The sequence below is a fragment of the Dendrobates tinctorius genome, unplaced genomic scaffold, assembly GCF_039654945.1.
Source record: "Dendrobates tinctorius isolate UK_male_01 unplaced genomic scaffold, ASM3965494v1 ptg000133l, whole genome shotgun sequence".
NCBI classification, from domain to species: Eukaryota; Metazoa; Chordata; class Amphibia; order Anura; family Dendrobatidae; genus Dendrobates; species Dendrobates tinctorius.
In genome coordinates this window covers 26102946-26126727 of record NW_027361801.1, presented here as the reverse complement: position 1 = coordinate 26126727, position 23782 = coordinate 26102946, and the positions used below count along the sequence as shown (strand labels likewise).

General features: G+C 46.2%; 1 protein-coding gene across 1 annotated transcript in view; it reads right to left on the bottom strand.

The window, feature by feature from the left end:
• Positions 1–498: 498 nt before the first annotated feature.
• The window catches only part of F9 (coagulation factor IX), a 187885-nt gene continuing 164601 nt past the window's right edge, over positions 499–23782 (bottom strand). Inside the window, exons 7-8 of the mRNA XM_073543575.1 lie at positions 10623–10740; positions 499–1448 (exon numbers count right to left, since the gene is read on the bottom strand). Of these exons, the coding sequence (XP_073399676.1) occupies positions 898–1448; positions 10623–10740 (669 nt within the window). The 3' untranslated portion in view covers positions 499–897. The remainder of the gene's footprint in view (positions 1449–10622; positions 10741–23782) is intronic.

Here is a 23782-nt window from a genome sequence, read left to right as displayed (position 1 = left end):
GAAAAATACAATAATTGCATGGAAGCTATGCTTAAATGGAAACTGTCAGGCAATTCATGCTGTCCAACACCACAGGAAACATGATATGGAGCCTGGTTGCTTGATTGCATGACCTCTGCTCTGTCAAAGTGATGTCACAGGAAGTGGGAGCAGTTCTGTTATGACTCTGAGCCAGAGATCAGGGCAATTAGTTAGCAATTACGTACCAATAAGGGCTTAGCCCCATGGGAAAAAAAAAAAAGTCCTGGCTAGCCCCTTTAACTTATACTGCATCCAGCTATGTACTGTGATTTATAGAGGCTGTAGAAGCCAAACTGATGAACATTTTTAAAACACCCTACCGCAATAATGTTGCAATAGAATTGATGAGATCCATTTAGGTTTTCTTGTGAGATCTGATGACAGATCCACCTACAAAAAAAGCTGTTTCTAGGTAAGTATTCAGACATCATTCCTGCTCCAATGTTGTAAAATGATGCTAAACCGACAAGGGTCAGATATAGTTTAAGGCTTTTCTCATTGCATTTATCATATTTAAACTTACATTAAAAAAATTCATCCGAATACAAATTCTCCTAAAGTTAACGTTGACCTCACATTACTGTCACTTTTACTGTACTTTTAATATCCGATGTAAAGTCTTACTCAGAACAATTTCTCGTTATTCCATGACATTTCTCTCATCAAACAGAACAAAGCTTGCAGCTCTCAGCTAACATTTCGTTCTGTAGCCACGGCTTAGGAGAGATTACCTATAGCAAAATATTTATCCCATAATCCAAGCAACTCTTTTACATTTTCTTGGCTAAAATTAAACATTTCATGATGAATCATACCAGTTTATACACTGCGTGTTTCCATGAGGGCTGAAGTCATAAAAAAATATCCCAGCCTTGATTAGGAAATCTTAGTAGTACTCAGTATCCAGTCAGTGAATCTGGAAATTCGAGTGTAGACTCCATATTTGTCTTTCTCTGCACATTTATCACCCCAGCTTGTAATTCCGGTCAAAAACCAAATACCTCTAAACTCAGACGAATGCGGACCACCACTGTCCCCCTGACATGAATCTTTTTCTTCATCAGAAAAGCCGGCACAGAACATATTTGTGGACACAAAGAATCGACTTGACTTCTTGCATGTAGCTCGGTCAATGAAGGGCACTGCGAGTTTCTGAAGTTTTATGGCTTGTCTTCCTAAAAATCTTACATTCCCCCAGCCGGTCACCCAACTGTATGACACTGTTCTCACTAGTTGGTCTGTGAACTCTCTGTTCCCGATGCAGATAGGTCTGGCGTAGTCATTCAGTTTTATGGGGTTGGCCAACTCTACAAGTGCTATGTCATTATTGTACTTATTCTTGGTTGCATTGTAGGTTGAATGTGTGATAACTCGTGCTATTTTCACATATTGCTCAGTCCCCTCCTGAACTTCTGTGTTATATTCTCCTGTTCAAAGTAGAAAATGATGATTGAAGTTATTGATTACCATTTATGTCTTCACTATACTAAAAGAACCTTTGGAAAAAAGTAAAATTTGATATAATCCAGAGGAGATCAAATATAATAAGTTATTTGCAGTTTGACAATTTTCAATGGCACATCTATATCTTGTAATGGAATCATATAATGATACACCCAAGGTATTACTTTGAGTTGCCAGCTGTACCTCATGTCTTGATTACCCAATAGACTGTTATTGTCTTTGTAGTTTTACTTAAAGTGTAACCATGGTTTTAATTTTAATTCACTCTCATTTTGTGAGTAAAATCTGTATTTAGTGAAGAAAGATTTTCCACTTACTTAGATAGGAGATGTCAGTTGGTGCTCATAAAGTTCAATGGAGAAGGTAAAGAGGAGGAGCTGGAGGCAGAGACAGACATTCTGCTGCAAATTCTTTGAAACAACAGTTAGAGTTTTCCACAGAGCTTTAAGGACACCAACTGCTATCTTCTACAATGGGTACAGAAAGTATTCAGACCCCTTTAAATTATTCACACTTTGCTTCATTGCAGCCATTTGGTAAATTCAAAAAAGTTAATTTTTTTTCTCGTCCTTGTACACTCTGCACCCCATCTTGGCTGAAAAAAACCCCAAAAAAGTAAAAATTTTTGCAAATGTATTAAAAAGGAAAAACTGAAATATCACATGGTCATAAGTATTCAGACCCTTTTTCTCAGACACTCATATTTAAGTCACATGCTGTCCATTTCCTTGTGATTCTCGTTGAGATGGTTCTACTTCATTGGAGTCCAGCTGTATTTAATTAAACTGATAGGACTTGATTTGTAAAGGCACAAACCTATCTATATAGGACCTCACAGCTCACAGTGCATGTCAGACCAAATGCGAATCATGAGGTCAGAGGAACTGGCCAAGGAGCTCAGAGACAGAATTGTGGCAAGGCACAGATCTGGACAAGGTTACAAAAGAATTTTTGCTGTACTCAAGGTTCCTAAGACCACTGCGGCCTCCATAATCCTTAAATGGAAGAAGTTTGGGACCATCAGAAGTCTTCCTAGACCTGGCCGTCCAGCCAAGCTGAGCAATTGTGGGAAGAGCCTTGGTGAGAGAGGTAAAGAAGAACCCCAAGATCACTGTGGCTGAGCTCCACAGATGCAGTAGGGAGATGGGAGAAAGTTCCACGATGTCAACTATCACTGCAGCCCTCCACCAGTCGGGCCTTTATGGCAGAGTGGCCCAACAGAAGCCTGTCCTCAGTACAAGACATATGAAAGCCAGCTTAGAGTTTTCTAGAAAACACATGAAGGACTCCCAGACTGTTTTGTCTGATGAGATGAAGATAGAACTTTTTGGTGATAATTCTATGCGGCATGTGTGGAGAAAACCAAACACTATTCATCACCTGCCCAATACAATCCCAACAGTGAAACATGGTGGTGGCAGCATCATGCTATGGGGGTGTTTTTCAGCTGCAGGAACAGGACGACTGGCTGCAATTGAAAGAAACATAAATGCAGCCAAGTACAGAGATATCCTGGATGAAAACCTTCCACAGAGCTCTAGACCACAGACTTGTCCGAAGGTTCACCTTCCAACAAGACAATGACCCTAAGCACACAGCTAAAATAACAAAGGAGTGGCTTCAGAACAACTCTGTGACCATTCTTGACTGGCCCAGCCAGAGCCCTGACTTAAACCCAATTGAGCATTTCTGGAGAGACCTGAAAATGGCTGTCCACCAATGTTCACCATCCAACCTGACGGAAGAGGAGAGGATCTACAAGGAAGAATGGTAGAGGATCCCCAAATCCAGATGTGAAAAACTTGTTGCAACATTACCAAGACGACTCATGGCTGTACTAGCTCTAAAGGAAGCTTCTACTCAATAATGAGCAAAGGGTCTGAATACTTATGACCATGTGATATTTCAGTTTTTGTTTTTTTATAAATTTGCAAAAATTTCTACATTTCTGTTTTTTTCAGTCAAAATTGTGTGCAGAGTGTACATTAATAAAAAAAAAAGAACTCTTTTGAATTTGCCAATTGGCTGCAATGTAACAAAGAATGAAAAATTTAAAGGGGTCTGAATACTTTCCATACCCACTGTATCTTAACAATGTGAATATCTGTAATCATTGAATACAGAATATACTCATGGATTGTGAATTTCGAGAATTGATGATCAATCCAGGAGGAGAAAAATGGATTTCTTTAATGAGATATATTACAAAGTTTCATCTGCACAATTTATTTCTGATAAAAATGGGTTGTGGAACTTTTGGAACCAGTGCTATAAATATAGGAGGATACCTCCCGCGCTGCCGGTTATTGAAGACGTCAGTTCAAAGAAATGTATTAACTTGCGCTTTTTTTTTCAAAGCGTTTCAAAGTGACCAGCATGTCTTCTTCAGGAAACAGCCACATGCAAGCATTAGCATACAGGAAGGTTTTTAAAGGCTTTATTTTTGAATAAAGGCGCCAAATCAACACATGACTGTGTGAGTTGTGTCATTGTTCACTTAATTGGCACATTATTACATTATTATTATTACGGGTAGTAAGGAAATTGAATACATTTTAATTATACATAGATGTAAATACTTATGACTTGCCCCCAGAGGACGTGGGGTACTCGGTGCCGGGCCCTTTGATTACAATGGGAGATGTCACAGTGGCAATGACCCGGTCCGTGGCCTCAGGCGGTCAATGTAAAAGAGGTAGAGTGTGATGGAATAAAGTTTATGAATGAATGATTCGTGACGCCACCTGTGGTGTTCGGCAATGGAGATGTTAAGCCGACGCTGCAAGCAGATCCTCTGGGACAGATGGTGTAGTTCAGCAATGATGGTGTGGCCCTCCACAGGTAGGGCTGCAGTCCCAGGGCAGTGTAGATGAAGAGCTAGTGAGGAGAGCGTAATGGTGCAGTGTTAAGCACAGAGATGTAGCAGTGCTGAGTGGGTTGGCGCAGGAATAAGCGGAGGACACCAGGGCATCTAGTTCCAAAGCTTTACTCACAGTCTGTTGAGCATACAGGTGCCCGCATCCGTGCCGTGTCCTCCAGGTCAGGGGCTCAGCCAACTTCCAGGCAAGATGAAGTACTCCCTTCCAACACTCCGCCAACATATGTGCCTTTTCTGAACGTCTCCCTTTTGCGCCTATAGTGAAGTGCTCTCAGTACTGAATTACACTGGAGTTCCTCCTGTCAGATGCTCCTATGAACTCTACTTGTACGGCAGACAGCTGTAGCCTGTTTCGGGGACTCCTCGCTCTTTAGTCCCGGCTCACTCTCGTTGCTGTTGCGCCCCCAAGTCTGGTGTGGGAATAAAGTGGTGACAACTTCTATTCCTCCGGTGTCTGCTGCAGGACCATTAGTATCCATACAACCTCGGGGACCAGACCCCGGCCTTGCGCTGTGAACTTGGGAAGGGTTCTTCTCTAACCCTAATCCTTAGTCCTCCTCTCCTAACGTTCTGTACTAATCCTTCCTTCTTATGGAGAGTCAGGCTTTCCATCAATGTTCCTCTCCTGTGCCAGCAGACCCAGGTCACTGAGGTCGGCTGCAGCACTTCCTTCATCCATCCCACTCAGGGGATCTTCACTCTTCCACTGACTCTGTCAGACTGACTAAATCCTAAACTCTTCCCGTTCTTTTGGTGCCGACTAAACTCCACCCGCCTCCCAGAATGCTTCGTGTTCCAAGCAGGAAGCCACCAAAGGGTGCTTTGCTACACTACTATGTTGTGTGGGATGCAGGTGTTGGAGTGTGGTCAGGTGTCTCCACCTTACCTGAATGGTGGGGTACCACCCCTCAGGAGGAGGTGCAGTATCTCTGTGGCGACTGAACCCTCAGGGGCGCCACATACCCCCCGTTAAACACAGCACGTCTGCGGGCTGCAAGTGAAACAAAGACAGGCAAAAATCGCAAGGAACATACAAACGTTTTTTGAATGCTTAATGAACAGTCCTTATCTAAACTTCCCAATGTGGGAGGCACTGACTCTTGAACATTTTAACAGACTATCTATTTCTTAACATACTACCTAATTTTAAAGTTATATTACCTAACTTAAAGTGCTATGGAAGTAAACTCACTACCAGTTCGATCAACACATTTTTCTTCTCTTTGTCTTTCACATTTTCACTGTCTGCTAGACCATGGGTCACAACAGCTGATGCCTGGTTCGTCACCTGCATTCAAATCTTTATTCAAAATTTTACATCTTTATTAAAGTCCTAATCAAATGCCTAAATACTACTATCAGGTAAGCCCTATATAAAATCTGTCATATTATTATCAACATTTTTTTTTTTTTTTATAAGACACATCATACAATACTTCACATTAAAACATCAATAATTCTTGCACGTGCTGGACACCGCTCCCCGTCGGGATTTCTTGCAGTGTCCTTGGGTTGGAGCTATGCTCCACTTGAGGAAGTTCTTTATTGAAAACCTATGTAAAACCAAGAAAGGGCACCTAAAGAGGTGCAACTATTTGCAAACACAGTTTGTGGATCACTCATTGTCCATGATCTCTGCAGTTCAAATTTTCATAACACTGATGCCAAAAACTAGGCAAAACTGAAAAACCAAAGGAAAAAAAACATGATAAATGAGAAGGCACAACGGTGCCAATACCCTCCTGGGAAACAGTTAGTTAGTTATTATTAATGCTGGTCCTCTCCTGGGGTGGTGGAAGCGGGTCGCTTGGGCTGCTTCCAGGGGAGAACTGAAGGGCATCCTCGTCTTGCTTGTGGATTTACATAAGAGGTGGTGGCAGTTGGTGGGATTGCTGCCTGAGGTACAGCGGGTTTAGCAACTTGTACCATAGGGTGTGGGAATGGGGTAGATGTTATCTGCCTGGCCTTGGCAGATGTAATCACTACCGTGGGAGGTATTCCTGCCGGGGGAACGTAGGCATGTTCCTTTTTGTAGGCCTCAATAAAATCTTCTGGTATGCGGCGCACATTCATGGTGTACCAACCACGTAGCCCCTCATGTCGGGTGAAAGTAACATACTCTGCCGGTTGCAAGTCTCGAGCAGGGTGTCCCCTCCAGAGGTGAGATTCAACATCCCTCCTGCTAAAGATGAGGTCAGAGATCCTCTGGGGGTCTGAGATGAAACCAAACCCCCGTTCCTGGTTGACATTCAGGACCCGACCCCATCATGCCGAGTCCCGGGGGCCGTAGTGACCGGCACGGACCTTCTCCTTCCGGTCCATACCACGGCCTAGCACTGCCAGTCTCCTCTGCTCTTGTTCTCTCTGCTCCACTGCCAGCTGGGGAAGGGTCTGCTGGCAATAGGATTCCTCTTCCTCCTCCACCTCTTGGGACCGACCCACTACCCACCATGGACAGGGGCACTACTGCCAGGGGCTCTGATGTTTCCCCCCAGGGTTTAGAATCCTGGTCCCAGACTAGGTCCAGCACGACCTGTCCTGACGCTGCAGCAGCTGTACACCCTGAAGCCTTCCCAGGTGCAGGGGCAGCAGACGTACCTAGGGGCTCTTGGCGATGCTCTGGCTCCGGTGCAGGTTTGGGACGGCAGTCAATAGCTGGAACATCCACCGGAATAGTCCAGTCACCTGTTGGAGGTGGCAGCAGAGCAGATGGCGGCTCCGGGTCCGCAGGGGTCTCCGGTGGGACCTGCGCAACCGCGTCAGGTCCAGGCAGGAGTTTAACTTCCTCCGCTTCAGCCTCCAGGCCTCCAGAGAACTCCTCATGACAAACTGCGCTCTGCGATGATTGCAGCGTGGAGATGGAGACAGGCGCGCCGATGATAGGGCAGCGGCCGTGGGTTCCACAGGTGCTGTGGGGGAGATCTTGTGCAGCAGCGACGGGTACCGCGGGTGAAGGTACTGGTAATATAGCAGCGGCGGCGGGTACCGATGGTGAGGGTACCGGTGATGGAGGTACCGATGGTTCAGGCCCCTCCCGGGCATGCTGCCAGTTCATGATCCAGAGCGCCTCCTGTCTCAACCGCAGACGGTGGGTCAGCTGAGCAATTTCGTCCTCCAGCTTCTGGCGGTTCATTGTGGAAGTCGGATCGGAGCCTTCAGCCGATGCGCCGGGGAGGTTCAGCTCAACCTCCTTGCGCTGTTGGGGCCTCCCTCCTTCTTCCATCATGGCGTTCTGGCGTTCTTCCTCCTTCTTGGGCTCTTTTCCCGCCACCGGCTCTCGCTCCTCCTTCTGGGGGCGGCATCTCTTCCTACTCCTCCATACCAGGCCAGTATCCGAACCCCACGGGGGGTGGGCCATGTTGCAGTTGCATAGAAGTTCAGGCAGGGGAGGTCCAGGGCAGTTCTCGGTCTTCTCTTAGGACCACCCATGTTGTCACGCCCTTCCTCACCACGCCGGCGGCCATTTTGAGAGTCCATTTTACAGTCTATTAATTTGGCTATTCTGCACTTTCAGCAAGGTTTAAGTCCAATACAACTCAGACACACAGAACCCGGTGGCACCGGGCTTCGCCATCCTGTTCGTGACGCCAAAAATTGACTCGCCCCCAGAGGCCGTGGGGTACTCGGTGCCGGGCCCGTTGATTACAATGGGAGATGTCACAGTGGCAATGACCCGGTCCGTGGCCTCAGGCGGTCAATGTAAAAGGGGTAGAGTGTGATGGAATAAAGTTTATGAATGAATGATTTGTGATGCCACCTGTGGTGTTCGGCATTGGAGATGTTAAGCCAGATGGTGTAGTGCAGCAATGATGGTGTGGCCCTCCACAGGTAGGGCTGTAGTCCCAGGGCAGAGTAGATGACGAGCTAGTGAGGAGAGCGTAATGGTGCAGTGTTAAGCACAGAGATGTAGCAGTGCTGAGTGGGTTGGCGCAGGAATAAGCGGAGGACACCAGGGCATCTAGTTCCAAAGCTTTACTCACAGTCTGTTGAGCATACAGGTGCCCGCATCTGTGCCGTGTCCTCCAGGTCAGGGGCTCAGCCAACTTCCAGGCAAGATGAAGTACTCCCTTCCAACACTCCGCCAACATATGTGCCTTTTCTGAACGTCTCCCTTTTGCGCCTATTGTGAAGTACTCTCAGTACTGAATTACACTGGAGTTCCTCCTGTCAGATGTTCCTATGAACTCTACTTGTACGGCAGATAGCTGTAGCCTGTTTCGGGGACTCCTCGCTCTTAAGTCCCGGCTCACTCTCGTTGCTGTTGTGCCCCCAAGTCTGGTGTGGGAATAAAGTATTGACAACTTCTATTCCTCCGGTGTCTGCTGCAGGACCATTAGTATCCATACAACCTCGGGGACCAGACCCCGGCCTTGCGCTGTGAACTTGGGAAGGGTTCTGCTCTAACCCTAATCCTTAGTCCTCCTCTCCTAATGTTCCGTACTAATCCTTCCTTCTTTTGGAGAGAGTCAGGCTTTCCATCAATGTTCCTCTCCTGTGCTAGCGGACCCGGGTCACTGAGGTCGGCTGCAGCACTTCCTTCATCCATCCCACTCAGGGGATCTTCACTTTTCCACTGACTCTGTCAGACTGACTAAATCCTAAACTCTTCCCGCTCTTTTGGTGCCAACTAAGCTCCACCCAACTCCCAGCACGCTTCGTGTTCCAAGCAGGGAGCCACCAAAGGACTACTATGTTGTGTGGGATGCAGGTGTTGGAGTGTGGTCAGGTGTCTCCACCTTACCTGAATGGTGGGGTACCACACCTCAGGAGGAGGTGCAGTACCTCTGTGGCAACTGAACCCTCAGGGGCGCCACACTTACATCCCCCAAAAAATTGAGAAAAGTATTCAAGGAGTGATACCTTTATTGGCTAACCAGAGAAATTATATTTGCAAGCAAGCTTTCAGGGCTCAGAAGGCCCCTTCATCAGGCAAGATTACAAGTGAATCACTTGTAATCTAGCCTGATGAAGGGGCCTTCTGAGCCCTGAAAGCTTGCAAATATAATTTCTCGGGTTAGCCAATAAAGGTATCACTCCTTGAATACTTTTCTCAATTTTTTGGGGGGACATAAGTATTTACATCTATTTTTCTGGCTAACACGGTACCACAATATTATTTTGTATTGTACATCATAATTCTACATAGAAATTCCTTTAATTTCTATGCATAACTGAAATGTTTTCAATTTTATTACTACCTGATGTAATTATGTGCCATTTTACTGAACTATGACACAACTCACACAGTCATGTGTTGATTTGGCGCCTTTATTCAAAAGTGAAGCCTTTAAAAAGCATCCTGTAAGCTAATGTTTGTATTTGGTTGTTTCCTGAAGAAGAAGTGCCAGTTGCTTTGAAACGCTTTGAATAAAAACCACAAGTTAATACATTTCTTGGAATTGACATCTTCAATAATCGACAACACGGGAGGTATTCACAAATTCTACAGATCCTGATATCATCAGTTTTGACAACCCATGGATCCACAGCAGCTGAATATCAACTTAAAATGCATAATACTACAGATCAGGCTACCCAAATCTGGTAAAAATACTTATAATGTTTGTTTGGATAAGGTCCTATTTGCGCTACTTTCTCCCTAGCATTTTATCTTGGATAAACAGGCGTGTAGAGGTAGCAAAAAAAAAATCTGAACTCTAAAGTCTAAATGGTCCTCTGGCACATACAAAAGTTAACAGAACTCCCGGACTTCACCATATTCTCCCTAAAACTTCCCAGAAAGCAGACCTTCCAGGAAAAGTCTCCTGATGCTGATTGTGGGGGTGTGTTCTTTTTCTCTTGTGCTGCTGCCTGCTTATCATTGGTCAGCATTATATAGAGAGAAGAAGGACACACCTCCCAAGTGAAAAGTGTCCGTCAATTCCCACTTTGACACCGAATGAGTTTACTTTTAAAGTCCAATACTTTGATTGCTAACATCTCAGCAACAGAAGCAAATGACAAAAAAAAAAAACAAAAACAAGTTTTATTCTGCTCTATATAATAAAATGAAATTACAAATTTGTTAAAAGGTCCTTAAAGGGATTGATAATAGTAATCAAAACATGACTGATGTGTTTCAAAAGCAGCCCTCCATCTGTCCACAAGATTTATCTAGTATTGTATCTTAGCTCCATGAAAGTGAACAAGGCTGAGATGCAATAATATACACAACCAGAGGTGTGGGGCTGCTTTTGGAAGCAAATACATGTGTTTATTTTTCTATACAACCTCTTTAATTACAGAAATTGGAGTTTACCTGCAACTACACTGTATTCACCACGTATGAGGAAGCAATGGGCTGCTGTTACTATCCATTTTTCGTTCACAATGGATCCACCACAGAAGCCTTCACCGGCCTTGTTGACAATGTGAACCTTTAAAAAAAAAATTGAACATGAACAAATAATCGGCTCACCAATTCGGACTCACAGCTTGCACGTATATCTGCCTGGAGTCAAAGATATTTCAATACTGAGCCAAGAAAGAGTCCAGCAATCCAGAAATGATCCCATAAGACTTACCTTGCTTTAACCATGAAATAAATGTTATAAAAAATACAGGAGCCCATAAACTAGCCTACATGATTTGGATAAATATGCTATATTCATGGTTTTTGTTTTCTCTGGTTAATGGTCATGTGTTAATATGCACTTACATTGTGCATACACATTAACTTACCTTCTCAGTTCAGACTCCAGTTTTTTATTCTTTTTATTGTGCATTCTGTGCATATAAGGGTGTGACTGCCCTCTTTCTGAGCTGGGAAAACCATCCTGTCTGGCCTAAGCTTTTACTAGTGGTTCAGTCGCTCAATCCTTGTTCACATTCATGTCACTTGGCAAGTGAAAAGGTTTTAAATACTAGAGTAGGAACTGTCCCACAAGGGTTGCCGTGACGTGGCAGGATGGCTTGTACATTATTTTGATCAAAATTATGTTTACTAAATACCCTTATTATTATTATTACCTTTATGCATTATTTGCAGTTTATTTTTTACTTTTAGTTCAGGATATTTGTGTTTTTTGCTTTTTGTTTTCTCATATATACAATATGTGGATATTCACGTAGACATATCAAGTAGTTAAAGACTAATGACGTAGGGTGCACCTCCAGTATATAATAGGAAAAGAATCTATAGATATCAGAGTGCCACACCTTGTATGGGAATAGAAGTGCATGCAAGGGAGAAAAGATCAATGTAAAAAATGGTGTGCACACCTGATGAAATGAAAAAAGTATACCTTTATTAGATACCAAGGATGTTAGGCGTCAGGTTCCTGTCACTGCACAGCAGTAATCTGGAGCCTTGCTTCCGGCGGTCTCCCATTCCTCTTCAGCTGTAGAGGAGGCTGCTCAGCAGACTCGTCGGTCCCAGCGCTTTGCCCAGACTAGCTCTGTGGGCTTGGTTGCTGTTGCTGCCACCTCTGGTACAGCAATAGCAACGCATGCTGGTCAGCAGCGAGCTACTCCAGGGACTAAGTCCTACATTGGACCCACTGAGATTGCCCGTGGGACAATCTCCCATTGGAGATCGGAGGTCACATGCTCAGGTCCTTCTCCAGCTTGGATTGGACCATCAGAAAGGTACCGAAAGGACGCTGCTATAAAAGGGTCGCTCGGCCATGTGCTAGTATAGACTGTATTACGAGACTATGAGGAGTGAGTGTTGTATGCATGTATGAATGTGTCTGGTGAATGACTCATTAAATAACCCCTACCCTTGGTATGCATGTGTTGTACAGCCTAGCCTGTTAAGCGCCCAGGCTTAGGTGTAGGTAGAGGCAGAGTCTAAGACTTGCATCAGTGTCCACTAGTGGCTCTGCACGCCACGGTGCACGTGCTCGACACTCCACCATAGTCAGCGTCAATAGTGGCGTCTGCAGGTGCAACGCCGCGTGCTCAGAAGGTCTAGAGGGACTCTGACCCCATGTCCTTGGAGCAGAGTTCTGTGACCGCATTCTGTGTGCTCCGTTGCCGAGCTCTGTGAGCTAACAGGCTCCGGCATTTATGTTCTGTGGTAGTGCGGCTCTGTGAGGTAACAGAGTTCACCCTGTACACACCGGGTGACGTTAACCTGCATGTGTTCTTCCTTTATACCGCCATATAGCGTCCGTCATTACCTAGCAGCAGCATACCACCTCTGCACGGTGGACCCCGAGTTGCGATCACATTTTCTCATATTTTATATTTAGTGAGATCCGCAACCCTAACAAAGGACATGCAAAACCAGACCAGCAAAAACATCTAAAAACATCCATGTTACATAATAACCATTGGACACCCCTGAATGATGTATGAAACAGGGCAACATATAAACACGTGTGACTACTAGTATTGAGCGATACTTTCCGATATTGAGAAATATCGGACCGGATTGGATCAGACCGATACCCAAAAAGTATCGGGTATCGCCGATTCCGATACCGGAAACCCCATTCAAGTCAATGGGGCAGAAATATCGGAATTAAAAAACCCCTTGCATATCCAGTTCGGGAGGGGGGAAGAGTGTGGGCGGTGCGTTGGCGGACACTGTGCGTGTCTGTGTGTGCGGGCGGGGTCTGTACGGGCCTCTCGGGGGTCTGTGCGGGCCTGCCGGGGGTCTGTGCGGGCCTGCCGGGGGTCTGTGCGGGCCTGCCGGGGGTTGTGTGTGTGCAGGCATCGTCCGATGGGACTACAAGTCCCATCGGGCTATGCCTGCTACAATGACAGTGATTGACACATTAGCCAATGATGGGACAGTAGTAGTCCCAAAATCCGGCTAATGTGTTGAATGTAAAAAAAAACAAAAAAACATACATACTACATACATACTACATTCATACAACATACATAGTACATACTACATACATTCTTCATATATACTACATTCATACAACATACATACATATTACATACATTCTAATATATACTACATTCATACAACATACATACATACTACATACATACTTCATATATACTACATTCATACAACATACATACTACATACTACATACATACTTCATATATACTACATTCATGCAACATACATACTACATACATAATTCATATATACTACATTCATACAACATACATACATACTACATACATACTTCATATATACTACATTCATACTACATACATACTACATATATACTACATTCATACAACATACATGCAACATACATACTACATTCATACAACATACATACATAATACATACTGCATACATACAACATACTACAGACATACAACATGCATACTACATACATACTACATACAATACATTCATACAGACATACAGTACATATAACATAGAGTACATACTCACCATCACTTGTCACTTTGATCCCCGAAGCTAGTGTCATCTTTAAAAAATATTAAAATAACAAACAAGCAATATACTCCCTGATCCGCAGAAATCCACGAGTGTCCCACGACGATCTCCCGTGGAGAACAGCAGCATCAGCTGATGCCACCGCTCTCTAGGGGCCCCAGGAATACAATGACGGGAGGTAGGTATCCTTCCGCACTGTATTCCTCCACCACTGTAAAAAAATAGTCCCTAGTCTCACTTTTGGCATTGCTGTGTGAGAAAGTTCCCACGCAGCTTTTGCCATAAAGTGAGACCAGTGAACTATAGTAACCTCTCAGTGATGCACTGCAGGAGATCGTCGTGGGGAACTCGTAGATTTCTGCGGATCAGGGAGTATATCGGTTGTTTGTTATATTAATATTTTTTACAGTGAGATGACACTGGCTTCGGGGATCAAAGTGACAAGTGACGATGAGTATGTAATCTATGTTATATGTACTGTATGTCTATATGTATGTATTGTATGAATGTATTGTATGTAGTATGTATGTATGTTGTATGAATGTAGTATATATGTAGTATGTATGTATGTTGTATGAATGTAGTATATATGTAGTATGTATGTATGTTGTATGAATGTAGTATATATATAGTATGTATGTATGTATGTTGTATGAATGTAGTATGTATGTATGTATGTGTGTATGTTGTATGAATGTTGTATATATGTAGTATGTATGTATGTTTTTTCTTTTTTTACATTCAACACATTAGCCGGATGATGGGACTACTACTGTCCCATCATTGGCTAATGTGTCAATCACTGTCATTGAAGCAGGAATAGCCCGATGGGACTTGTAGTCCCATCGGACGATGCCTGCACACACACACACAACCCCCGGCAGGCCCGCACAGACCCCCGGCAGCCCGCACAGACCCCCGGCAGGCCCGCACAGACCCCCGGCAGCCCCGCACAGACCCCCGGCAGCCCCGCACAGACCCCCGGCAGCCCCGCACAGACCCCCGGCAGCCCCGCACAGACCCCCGGCAGCCCCGCACAGACCCCCGGCAGGCCCGCACAGACCCCTGGCAGGCCCGCACAGACCCCCGGCAGGCCCGCACAGACCGCTGTTATGCGGGGCTTAGGTCAAAGGAGGCTGACAAACCCAGGCCCCTGCGGAGTCCCTCAAACTAGGGAAAACCCTGTCTGACCCTCAACCCAGGGTTTTTGCTAAATGTGCAAATGCCTGAGCCTCCAGCCTCTCCTTATCTCCTGCTCAGCCCTAAGCTGAACCCTCCACCCTCCACCCAGTGAGTTGTAAAACCACCAAAGCCCACACAGTAATTACAGACAGGGAGAACTCAAACCACACCGCGCCGCAACCACACAGGACAATACTATAATGTGAACAGGGCAAAACAAAGCACAAATATAGGAAGGCGAAAAGGTAACAACGGATCATACGACACCAGATATGAATTTCTCTCTCCAACACCTCCTCTCCAGACCGGAACCACTTGGCACAAAACACAAGCTATAATCGGCGACGCCCACAGGCCAGCACGACTATTTAAAGACCGTGGGCGTGACCAAACATCCCACCTGATTTCCAGCTAGATTAACCCCAGATAACCTGAGTAAAATCAAGCCGGCGCCACTGAGGCTATAGTGGACGGAGATGGAACTACCGCTGCCTGCCGGACGCTGTGGTGTGAACAGCGTCCGACATGACAGTACCCAGTCTTCTACGAGGGGCCCCAGGGCCCTCAAGACTCATAGGACCCGGCTTGTCCGGATGACGGCGGTGAAAGGAACTGACCTGCCGATCCGCATGTATGTCCGAGGCTGGTACCCAAGACCTCTCCTCCGGACCATACCCCCGCCAGTGCACCAAATACTGGAGAGAACGGCGCAGTACTCGAGAGTCCACCACCTTGGAGACTTCAAACTCTAAATCTCCATCCACCATGACTGGAGGTGGCATCGGCGTCGTGTCCACAGAGCCTACCACCTTTTTCAATAAAGACCTGTGAAACACGTTGTGTATCTTGTATACCGCAGGAAGTTCCAACCGATAAGCAACCGGGTTAATGATGGCAGCAATCTTAAAAGGGCCAATAAATCTTGGACCCAATTTCAATGATGGAATTTTGAGTTTTATGTTTTTAGTAGCTAACCACACCCAATCACCCACACACAGGTCCGGACCTGGCACGCGTCTAGAGTCAGCCACACGTTTGTATCTTGCACTCATGCTCAGCAATCGCTGTTTCACACTCCTCCAGACCGATGATAGTGAGATTGGTACCTTTTTTCGTCATGTCCGTGAGCGGTTTGGCTATAGTAGAGAAATTCTTAATAAACTTCCTATAATAGTTAGCAAACCCAAGGAACCGCTGGAGCGCTTTTAGATTACCAGGCCGTTCCCATCACAGCACCGCTTGCACCTTCGCAGCATCCATTTTAAACCCTGAGGCGGACACAATATATCCCAAAAAAGGCAACTCTTGAACAAAAAACACGCATTTTTCAAGCTTAGCATAGAGCTTATTCTCACGGAGCAGCTGTAACACCTGCCTGACATGCTCTAAATGAGTGTCCTGGTCGCTCGAATAAATGAGGATATCATCCAGGTACACAATCACAAATTTCCCCAGCACATGAGCAAATACATCATTTATGAAATGTTGGAACACAGCCGGCGCGGTTGTCAACCCAAATGGCATAACTAGGCTTTCAAAATGACCCTCAGGGGTATTAAATGCCTTCTTCCACTCATCCCCCTGACGGACCCTTATGAGGTTATATGCCCCCCTGAGGTCAAGTTTGGAAAACCACTTCGCACCAGCCACCTGGTTGAACAAATCAGGGATCAGTGGCATCGGGTAGGGATCACGGACCGTAATCTGGTTTAACTCCCGGAAATCCAGACACGGGCGTAACCCCCCATCTCTTTTCTTAATGAAGAAAAACCCCGCTGCTACAGGTGAGGATGAAGGCCGGATGTGCCCTTTACTTAAACTCTCTGCAATGTAGTCCTTAAGAGCTTGTCTCTCCGGACCAGAAATACTAAACATCCTCGCCTTTGGCAATTTAGCCCCGGGTTTTAACCTAATCTGACAGTCATAGGCTCGATGTGGAGGTAGTTCTGAGCAACCCCTCTCAGAGAATACGTCCGCAAAATCCAGCAATGCCTCCGGAAGGCTGGACTTCACGGCGGACACACATGTGGCCAAGCAATTTTCCTGGCAGAAACTGCTCCACTGGACTATGTCCTGGGTTCTCCAGTCAATCACCGGGTTGTGCTTAGACAACCATGGGAAACCCAGGACTATTTGTGCTGGGAGATTATTGAGTACCTTACATGTAACCCACTCAGAATGTAGGACTCCAATGTGGAGTTTAACCTCAGCTACAAACTCAGTAATCTCCCCCTGTGGGAGGGGAGCGGCATTAATGGTAACCACGCGAATAGGATGAGGGAGTTTTTCGATCTTGAAACCTGCCATTCGTGCAAACTCCTCATCCATGAGATTGGTGGCTGAACCGCTATCCACAAACACTGATATTGGTAGCTCTCTGCCCGCAATAATAACCCTGGCAGGGAGCATACATTGAGATACCATCATGGAGGATATGCATACGCTCAGTTGGGCCTCCTCCATACCCTCTGAGCTTACCAGTTTTCCGCCGGTGCGACTTTCTTTGGTAGCACAGGACAAGCATTTACATAATGATCTCTTTTACCACAGTAAAAACATGCTCCATGCTTCCTGAACCCAGGAACGCGACGCTGCACATGCGATACCCCAGCGATTTGCATAGGTTCCGTGGGCTCACCTGCAGCAACCACACTGGCGCCCCTGCTTTCCCCCAGAGGCAGCGTCTCCTGCGCCCCTTGACGCAAACGGCGATCAATACGAATAACCAAACTCATGGCAGATTCTAACAATGCAGGAGTCTCATACATCAGGAGGGCCTGTTTAACTCTTTCTGAGACCCCATGAATAAACTGACTCCGCAGCGCTGGGTCGTTCCACTGTGTGTCTACTGCTCAACGGCGAAATTCTGAACAATAGTCTTCCGCCATACGTTCCCCCTGACGGAGGGCGCAGATTTTAGATTCCGCCAAAGCCAATCTGTCGGGGTCATCATAAATGAGCCCGAGTGCTGAAAAAACATTCTCAACCGAATGAAACGTAGCAGAGTCGGCTGGTAAGGAAAACGCCCATGCTTGGGGGTCCCCACTCAGTAAAGATAACACCAGACCCACCCGCTGAGCCTCATTACCTGAGGAGACCGGGCGCATGCGAAAGTATAACTTGCAGGCCTCCCGAAAGATGACAAATTTGCTGCGTTTCCCAGAAAATCGTTCAGGCAGCGGAATCTTAGGCTCTGCACCTGCACATGCAGAAGCCGCTTGCACATTAGCTACAACCAGGCCCTGCTGCTGAACTGCCCACTTCAACTCGGTGACCTGTACGGACAGCGCCGCCAACTGGCGGTTTATGGAAGTCATGGAATCCATGGGAAAATGTTTGGCCGATTATAATGTTATGAGGGGCTTAGGTCAAAGGAGGCTGACAAACCCGGGCCCCTGCGGAGTCCCTCAAACTAGGGAAAACCCTGTCTGACCCTCAACCCAGGGTTTTTGCTAAAGGTGCAAATGCCTGAGCCTCCAGCCTCTCCTTATCTCCTGCTCAGCCCTAAGCTGAACCCTCCACCCTCCACCCAGTGAGTTGTAAAACCACCAAAGCCCACACAGTAATGACAGACAGGGAGAACTCAAACCACACCGCGCCGCAACCACACAGGACAATACTATAATGTGAACAGGGCAAAACAAAGCACAAATATAGGAAGGCGAAAAGGTAACAACGGATCATACGACACCAGATATGAATTTCTCTCTCCAACACCTCCTCTCCAGACCGGAACCACTTGGCACAAAACACAAGCTATAATCGGCGACGCCCACAGGCCAGCACGACTATTTAAAGACCGTGGGCGTGACCAAACATCCCACCTGATTTCCAGCTAGATTAACCCCAGATAACCTGAGTAAAATCAAGCCGGCGCCACTGAGGCTATAGTGGACGGAGATGGAACTACCGCTGCCTGCCGGACGCTGTGGTGTGAACAGCGTCCGACATGACAACCGCGCATCATGATGCGCACAGACCGTGCATCATTTCAGCAGCCAATCACAGCCACAACACTGGCTCATTGCATTATGGGAACTTCCGATTACGGTATCCGATATTGTAAAAATATCGGTATTCGGTATCGGAATTCCGATACGGGGAATATCGGCCGATACTCGATATTTGCAGTATCGGAATGCTCAACACTAGTGAATACAATAAACAATCAGGAGCAATAACAAAATGAGAATGCCAAGTAAGAAACATCCAGATGACATACATATGGCTCAAACAAAGGTGACCAAGGCCTTAATGACCATGCCCCTGTGGCTTGGTATATGTTGGTCTTACGACCTGTGGATTACGAGTACATACAAGAGAACACATTAGGGACACCAGGGCAGTGTCAAGTGTTGACAACATATCATCACTTAAAACTATCCTTTGGCATTTCAGACTGTGCCACAATTGCAACCCAGATGGCCTAAAAATCAACGGCATTGATCATGCCCATGGTGGCACTAGAGAACTAGATTTAAGGCGAATGTTGGTGCAGCTTGCATGCCGATGGATAGTCAAGCTGGGCACCATGAGTCCATTGGGACTTAATGAGAAATTAAGTTTTTCAACATTTTTGTAACAAATTCATCATCCCCTATTACATTTCCATCTCCTATTGGGTAACCTATCCCTTCATATATACATATATTCTTCATTAGCTACTACACCTCTAGGGTATCATTTTTAATTGTATTTGTTATGAATTATGTGTGTATTTATTATTATTATTACTATTTATTTTTATTTAGTATTTGGTCTTCTTGATCGACTTTGATCAACCTCTTTTGCCAGGCACTGCGATAAACACATACCCCTAGTCCCTCTCACATGACCGCCACTGTGTGTGCATATACTCGGCTTCTCCTCACTGCTCCCGTCACAAAAGGCATCTGGATGGAGCAGTGCATGTCATTGATGTCACCGGAAGCATTCTTCCTGACACACACTGCTACCATGATTGGCCGGATCTGACGGAGGTAACAGCGGGAGCCCCTCTGGCATGCGCCCACCGGAAGTGGAGTTCATGTATGCGCTATAGCTGAGATGTGTGTGATCCCTGCACAAACGTGTACACATATAAATACCACATCACACTTAGAACATATAAGCTCCCTGAACAAGCCAGCGCGAAACACGTGTTGGGGCTCATCAGTGGGCAGTCCACACTTCATGGGTGAGTAATCAAGCATTCATTGTGCTGACACTTTTTATTTTTCACAGTATTTCTCCATAGGCTAGGTGCTGTTCATTGTTAATGTACATTTACTCCTCATTACATATGAGATATTTTTACACTTTACTCTTTTGTCCAGTATTACTTATTCAGATTTCCTGGATCTCACACTGGAGCAATGTATAGTGCCCTGTCAGCACCCTCCCTTATAAATTTGCATGTTGTCACTCCATTGTGATTTCTACTAAACAATTATGGTTATATACTGTACAAGTGCTTCTCACTAAATTAGAATATCATCAAAAAGTTAATTTATTTCAGTTCTTCAGTACAAAAAGTGAAACTCATATATAGAGTCATTACAAACAGAGTAGTCTATTTCAAGTGTTTATTTCTATTAATGTTAATTGAGCATTCCGATACTGCAAGTATCGGGTATCGGCCGATATTCACTGTATCGGAATTCCGATACTGAGTTCCGATACTTTTAGCATATCGAATATCGGAATCGGAAGTTCCCATAATGCTATGAGCCATTTTGATTTGATTCAGCCAATGACAATCCTCAGAAGTGTGCGCACATCCTGTTAGGCATGTAGGCATGTTAACTAATGGCATGGCTGTGATTGACTGCTGAAATGATGTCATGATGCACTATAAAAGCCGCCACCGCCGCCATTTCTGGTTCACTCTGCTGTGAATTCAGTTAGGGACAGGCTGCTGTTGAAGACTGTGAGGGACAGTTAGAGATAGCGATTTTCACAATCATAGTGTGCTTTACCCAGGCTACATAATCCACCACTGTAGCTTTCTTTTGCCTTGCAGCAGTGTTCACAGCTGTCTGCAAGGTCTGTGTGAGTGCAGTTCACGCTGAGTAGTGTGTCCTGCAGCCACGTCTGGTTGTAGGCCGCTCAGCGTGTGTCACTGCCTCATACATATTTTTCTTTTCTTCATTTTTCATTCTCCTATTAGTGTGCATCATCCGTATCCATATACGGTGGTTGCAAACACTATAGGTGTAGACAGCGGAGCCTCTCTGCAGCCTTTCAGTGCTAGTGCCCACTTATCTGCGCTGTTCATGGCTGTCTGAGAGGTCTCTGTGTGTGAGTGCAGCTCACGCTGTAGTGTGTCCTACAGCTACGTCTGGTTGTAGGCCGCTCAGCGTGCGTCACTGCCTCACACATATTTTTCTTTTATTGCAGCTCATTTTTCATTCTCCTATTAGTGTGCATCCATCCGTATCCATCTACATTGGTTGGTTGCAAACACTATATAGGAGTAGATAGAGGAGCCTTTTTTCTGGCTTGTGCCCTTCAGCTGCAGCCAGATTTATATTACCCTATTTTTTGGAGCCTCATCTTTTGCATTGTAGGTTACCTTCCTGCGTTGTAATAGCTCCAAAAAGTTTGTGATACTATCGCTTTCAAATCTTTGGTCACATCCTTTTAGTTTTTTTTGAAAAAACAAAACAAAATAAAGTTCACCAAACACTCCATTTGACAGTTGTGTAGGCCACATTAGCTCATATTAAAGTGTAGTCCATACACACACTTCATAAAATTTGTGTTTCTTATACCTGTTACCAGCTGTTCAGGAATAAGCACACTAAGCCCCCCCTTTGTACTTTTCTGCCTAACTTTATCAGTCTACCAAGATGAAGAAGGCAGGGAGTAAGGCACATGGGCATGGGCGTGGAGTTTCAGCAGGGAGAGGACGTGGGGATTCCACAGGGAGAGGACGTGGGGAGTCTGCAGGGAGAGGACGTGGGGATTCTGTGCCTGCTGCAGGCACCAGTGAGTCAGCATCCCCCAGTTTTAGCAGGCAACAGTCCTTTATGCGCAGCTTTGTAGGACCTTGCCGTACCCCACTGCTGCGGGAGGAACAAATTGAAGCCGTTGTCGGATGTATGGCAGCTAACACATCGACTTCAATGACTTCCACGTCCTCTCAGGGCCAGAGCACTGAAGAGCAACCATCTGTCTCTTCACCACCTGCCAAAGTGCCCAGGCAGTCAGAGAGCCCTGGACAGGAGCCATCACAGTCTCTACTTCTGTTCTCTGAATCTGTTGGCTTGGAAAGAGGGGGCCAGCCAAGCAGCATTCAAGAATGTGAAGAAGAGGGAATATGCAGTGATGCGCAACTTCTTTGTGCCTCTGAATCTGAAGAGGCGGGTGGGCCAGTGCCTATGTCAGCACACCTCAATACGTATCAAATGATGACGAGACTCAGGTGCCACTTTCTGGTGCGTACGGTGCTGGCGAGACAACCCAGGAGAAGCAGGTGTTTGAAGAGGGGAGTGTAGATGATGAGGTCCTTGAGGAACAGGAAGGTGGTGGGAGCAGCTCTGAGGAGGAGATTCCCCGAACGGCCAAAACAGGAGGGAGAGGGAGGGGGCAGAATTGGTTGCCTGTAGCCTCCACTTCGGCACCCGTTAGGAGCATTCCTCTTCCAAAAGCCAAAACGGGCGCTCCCAAGACTTGCAGTGCGTGGTCCTTTCTTGACACAGTTGCAGATGACATTTGCTTTGTCAAATGCAATCTGTGTCATCAGAAAGTCAAAAGAGGGAAAAATGTCAGCAACCTCAATACCACAAATATGTGGAAACATGTGCGGACCAAGCACAAGCTGGAGTTACACAGACACACTGAAGACGTAGGCCAATGTACAGCACCACCTACCACCTCTTCAGCTCGTGTTGGGGCCTCTTCCTCCAGCTCACACACAGCTGGTTCGGCTTCCTCACAGGATCGCCAAGGAAGAACCTCTGGCACTGTTGTCCGGAGACCCAGTGACATTCCACCCACAGCACCACGTTCCCAGTCATGCTCACACTTCCAGGCCACTCTACAGCCATCGGTAGCACAGGCATGGGATAAAAGGCGGCTTACTCGGTAAAGCATTCCCGAGCACAGGCTCTGAATGCTGGCATTGCCAAACTACTGGCCCTTGAAATGCTCTCATTCAGGCTGGTGGAGACTGACACCTTCCGGAACTTCATGGCATTGGCAGTCCCACAATACACCGTGCCCAGCCGCTTTTATTTCAGCAGGCAAGCCGTCCCTGCCCTGCAAAAGCATGTGGAGGGAAAAATAAAACATGTGCTACTAAACGCCGTCAGTAACAAGGTCCACCTGACCACCGATGCGTGGACCAGTAACCATGGACAGGGACGATACCTTTTCCTCACTGCCCATTAGGTCAATGTTGTGGAGCCGGGTACAGATCTGGAGAGTGGCACTGAACGTGTGCTGCCAACTCCACGGATTGCAAGAATCCAGTCTGTACACACTGACTCCTCCTCCTACTCAAGTTCCTCAGAAACAGCGCTGCAGGAGCCTGTTACGACCGATATGAGCACAGCCGTGGCCAAACGTCAACAGGCTGTACTGAAATTAATTTCTTTGGGGAATCAAAGCCACACAGCGCAGGAGCTCTGGAATGCCATCAAGCAGGAGAGCGACGTGTGGTTTCTGCCAGCGAATCTCCAGCCAGGCTTGGTAGTGTGTGACAATGGCCGAATTCTGGTGGCAGCTCTGGGCGTAGGCAACCTCACTCACATCCCATGTCTGGTACATGTGCTGAACTTGGTCATTCAGAGATTTCTGAGGGACTATCCAGATCTTGATGCACTGCTGCACAAGGTCCGCATAGAGTGCGCTCACTTGCGGCATTCCAGTATGGCAAGATCGTGCCTTGCTGCTCTGCAGCGTCGATTACGCCTTCCGGAACATCGCATCATATGTGA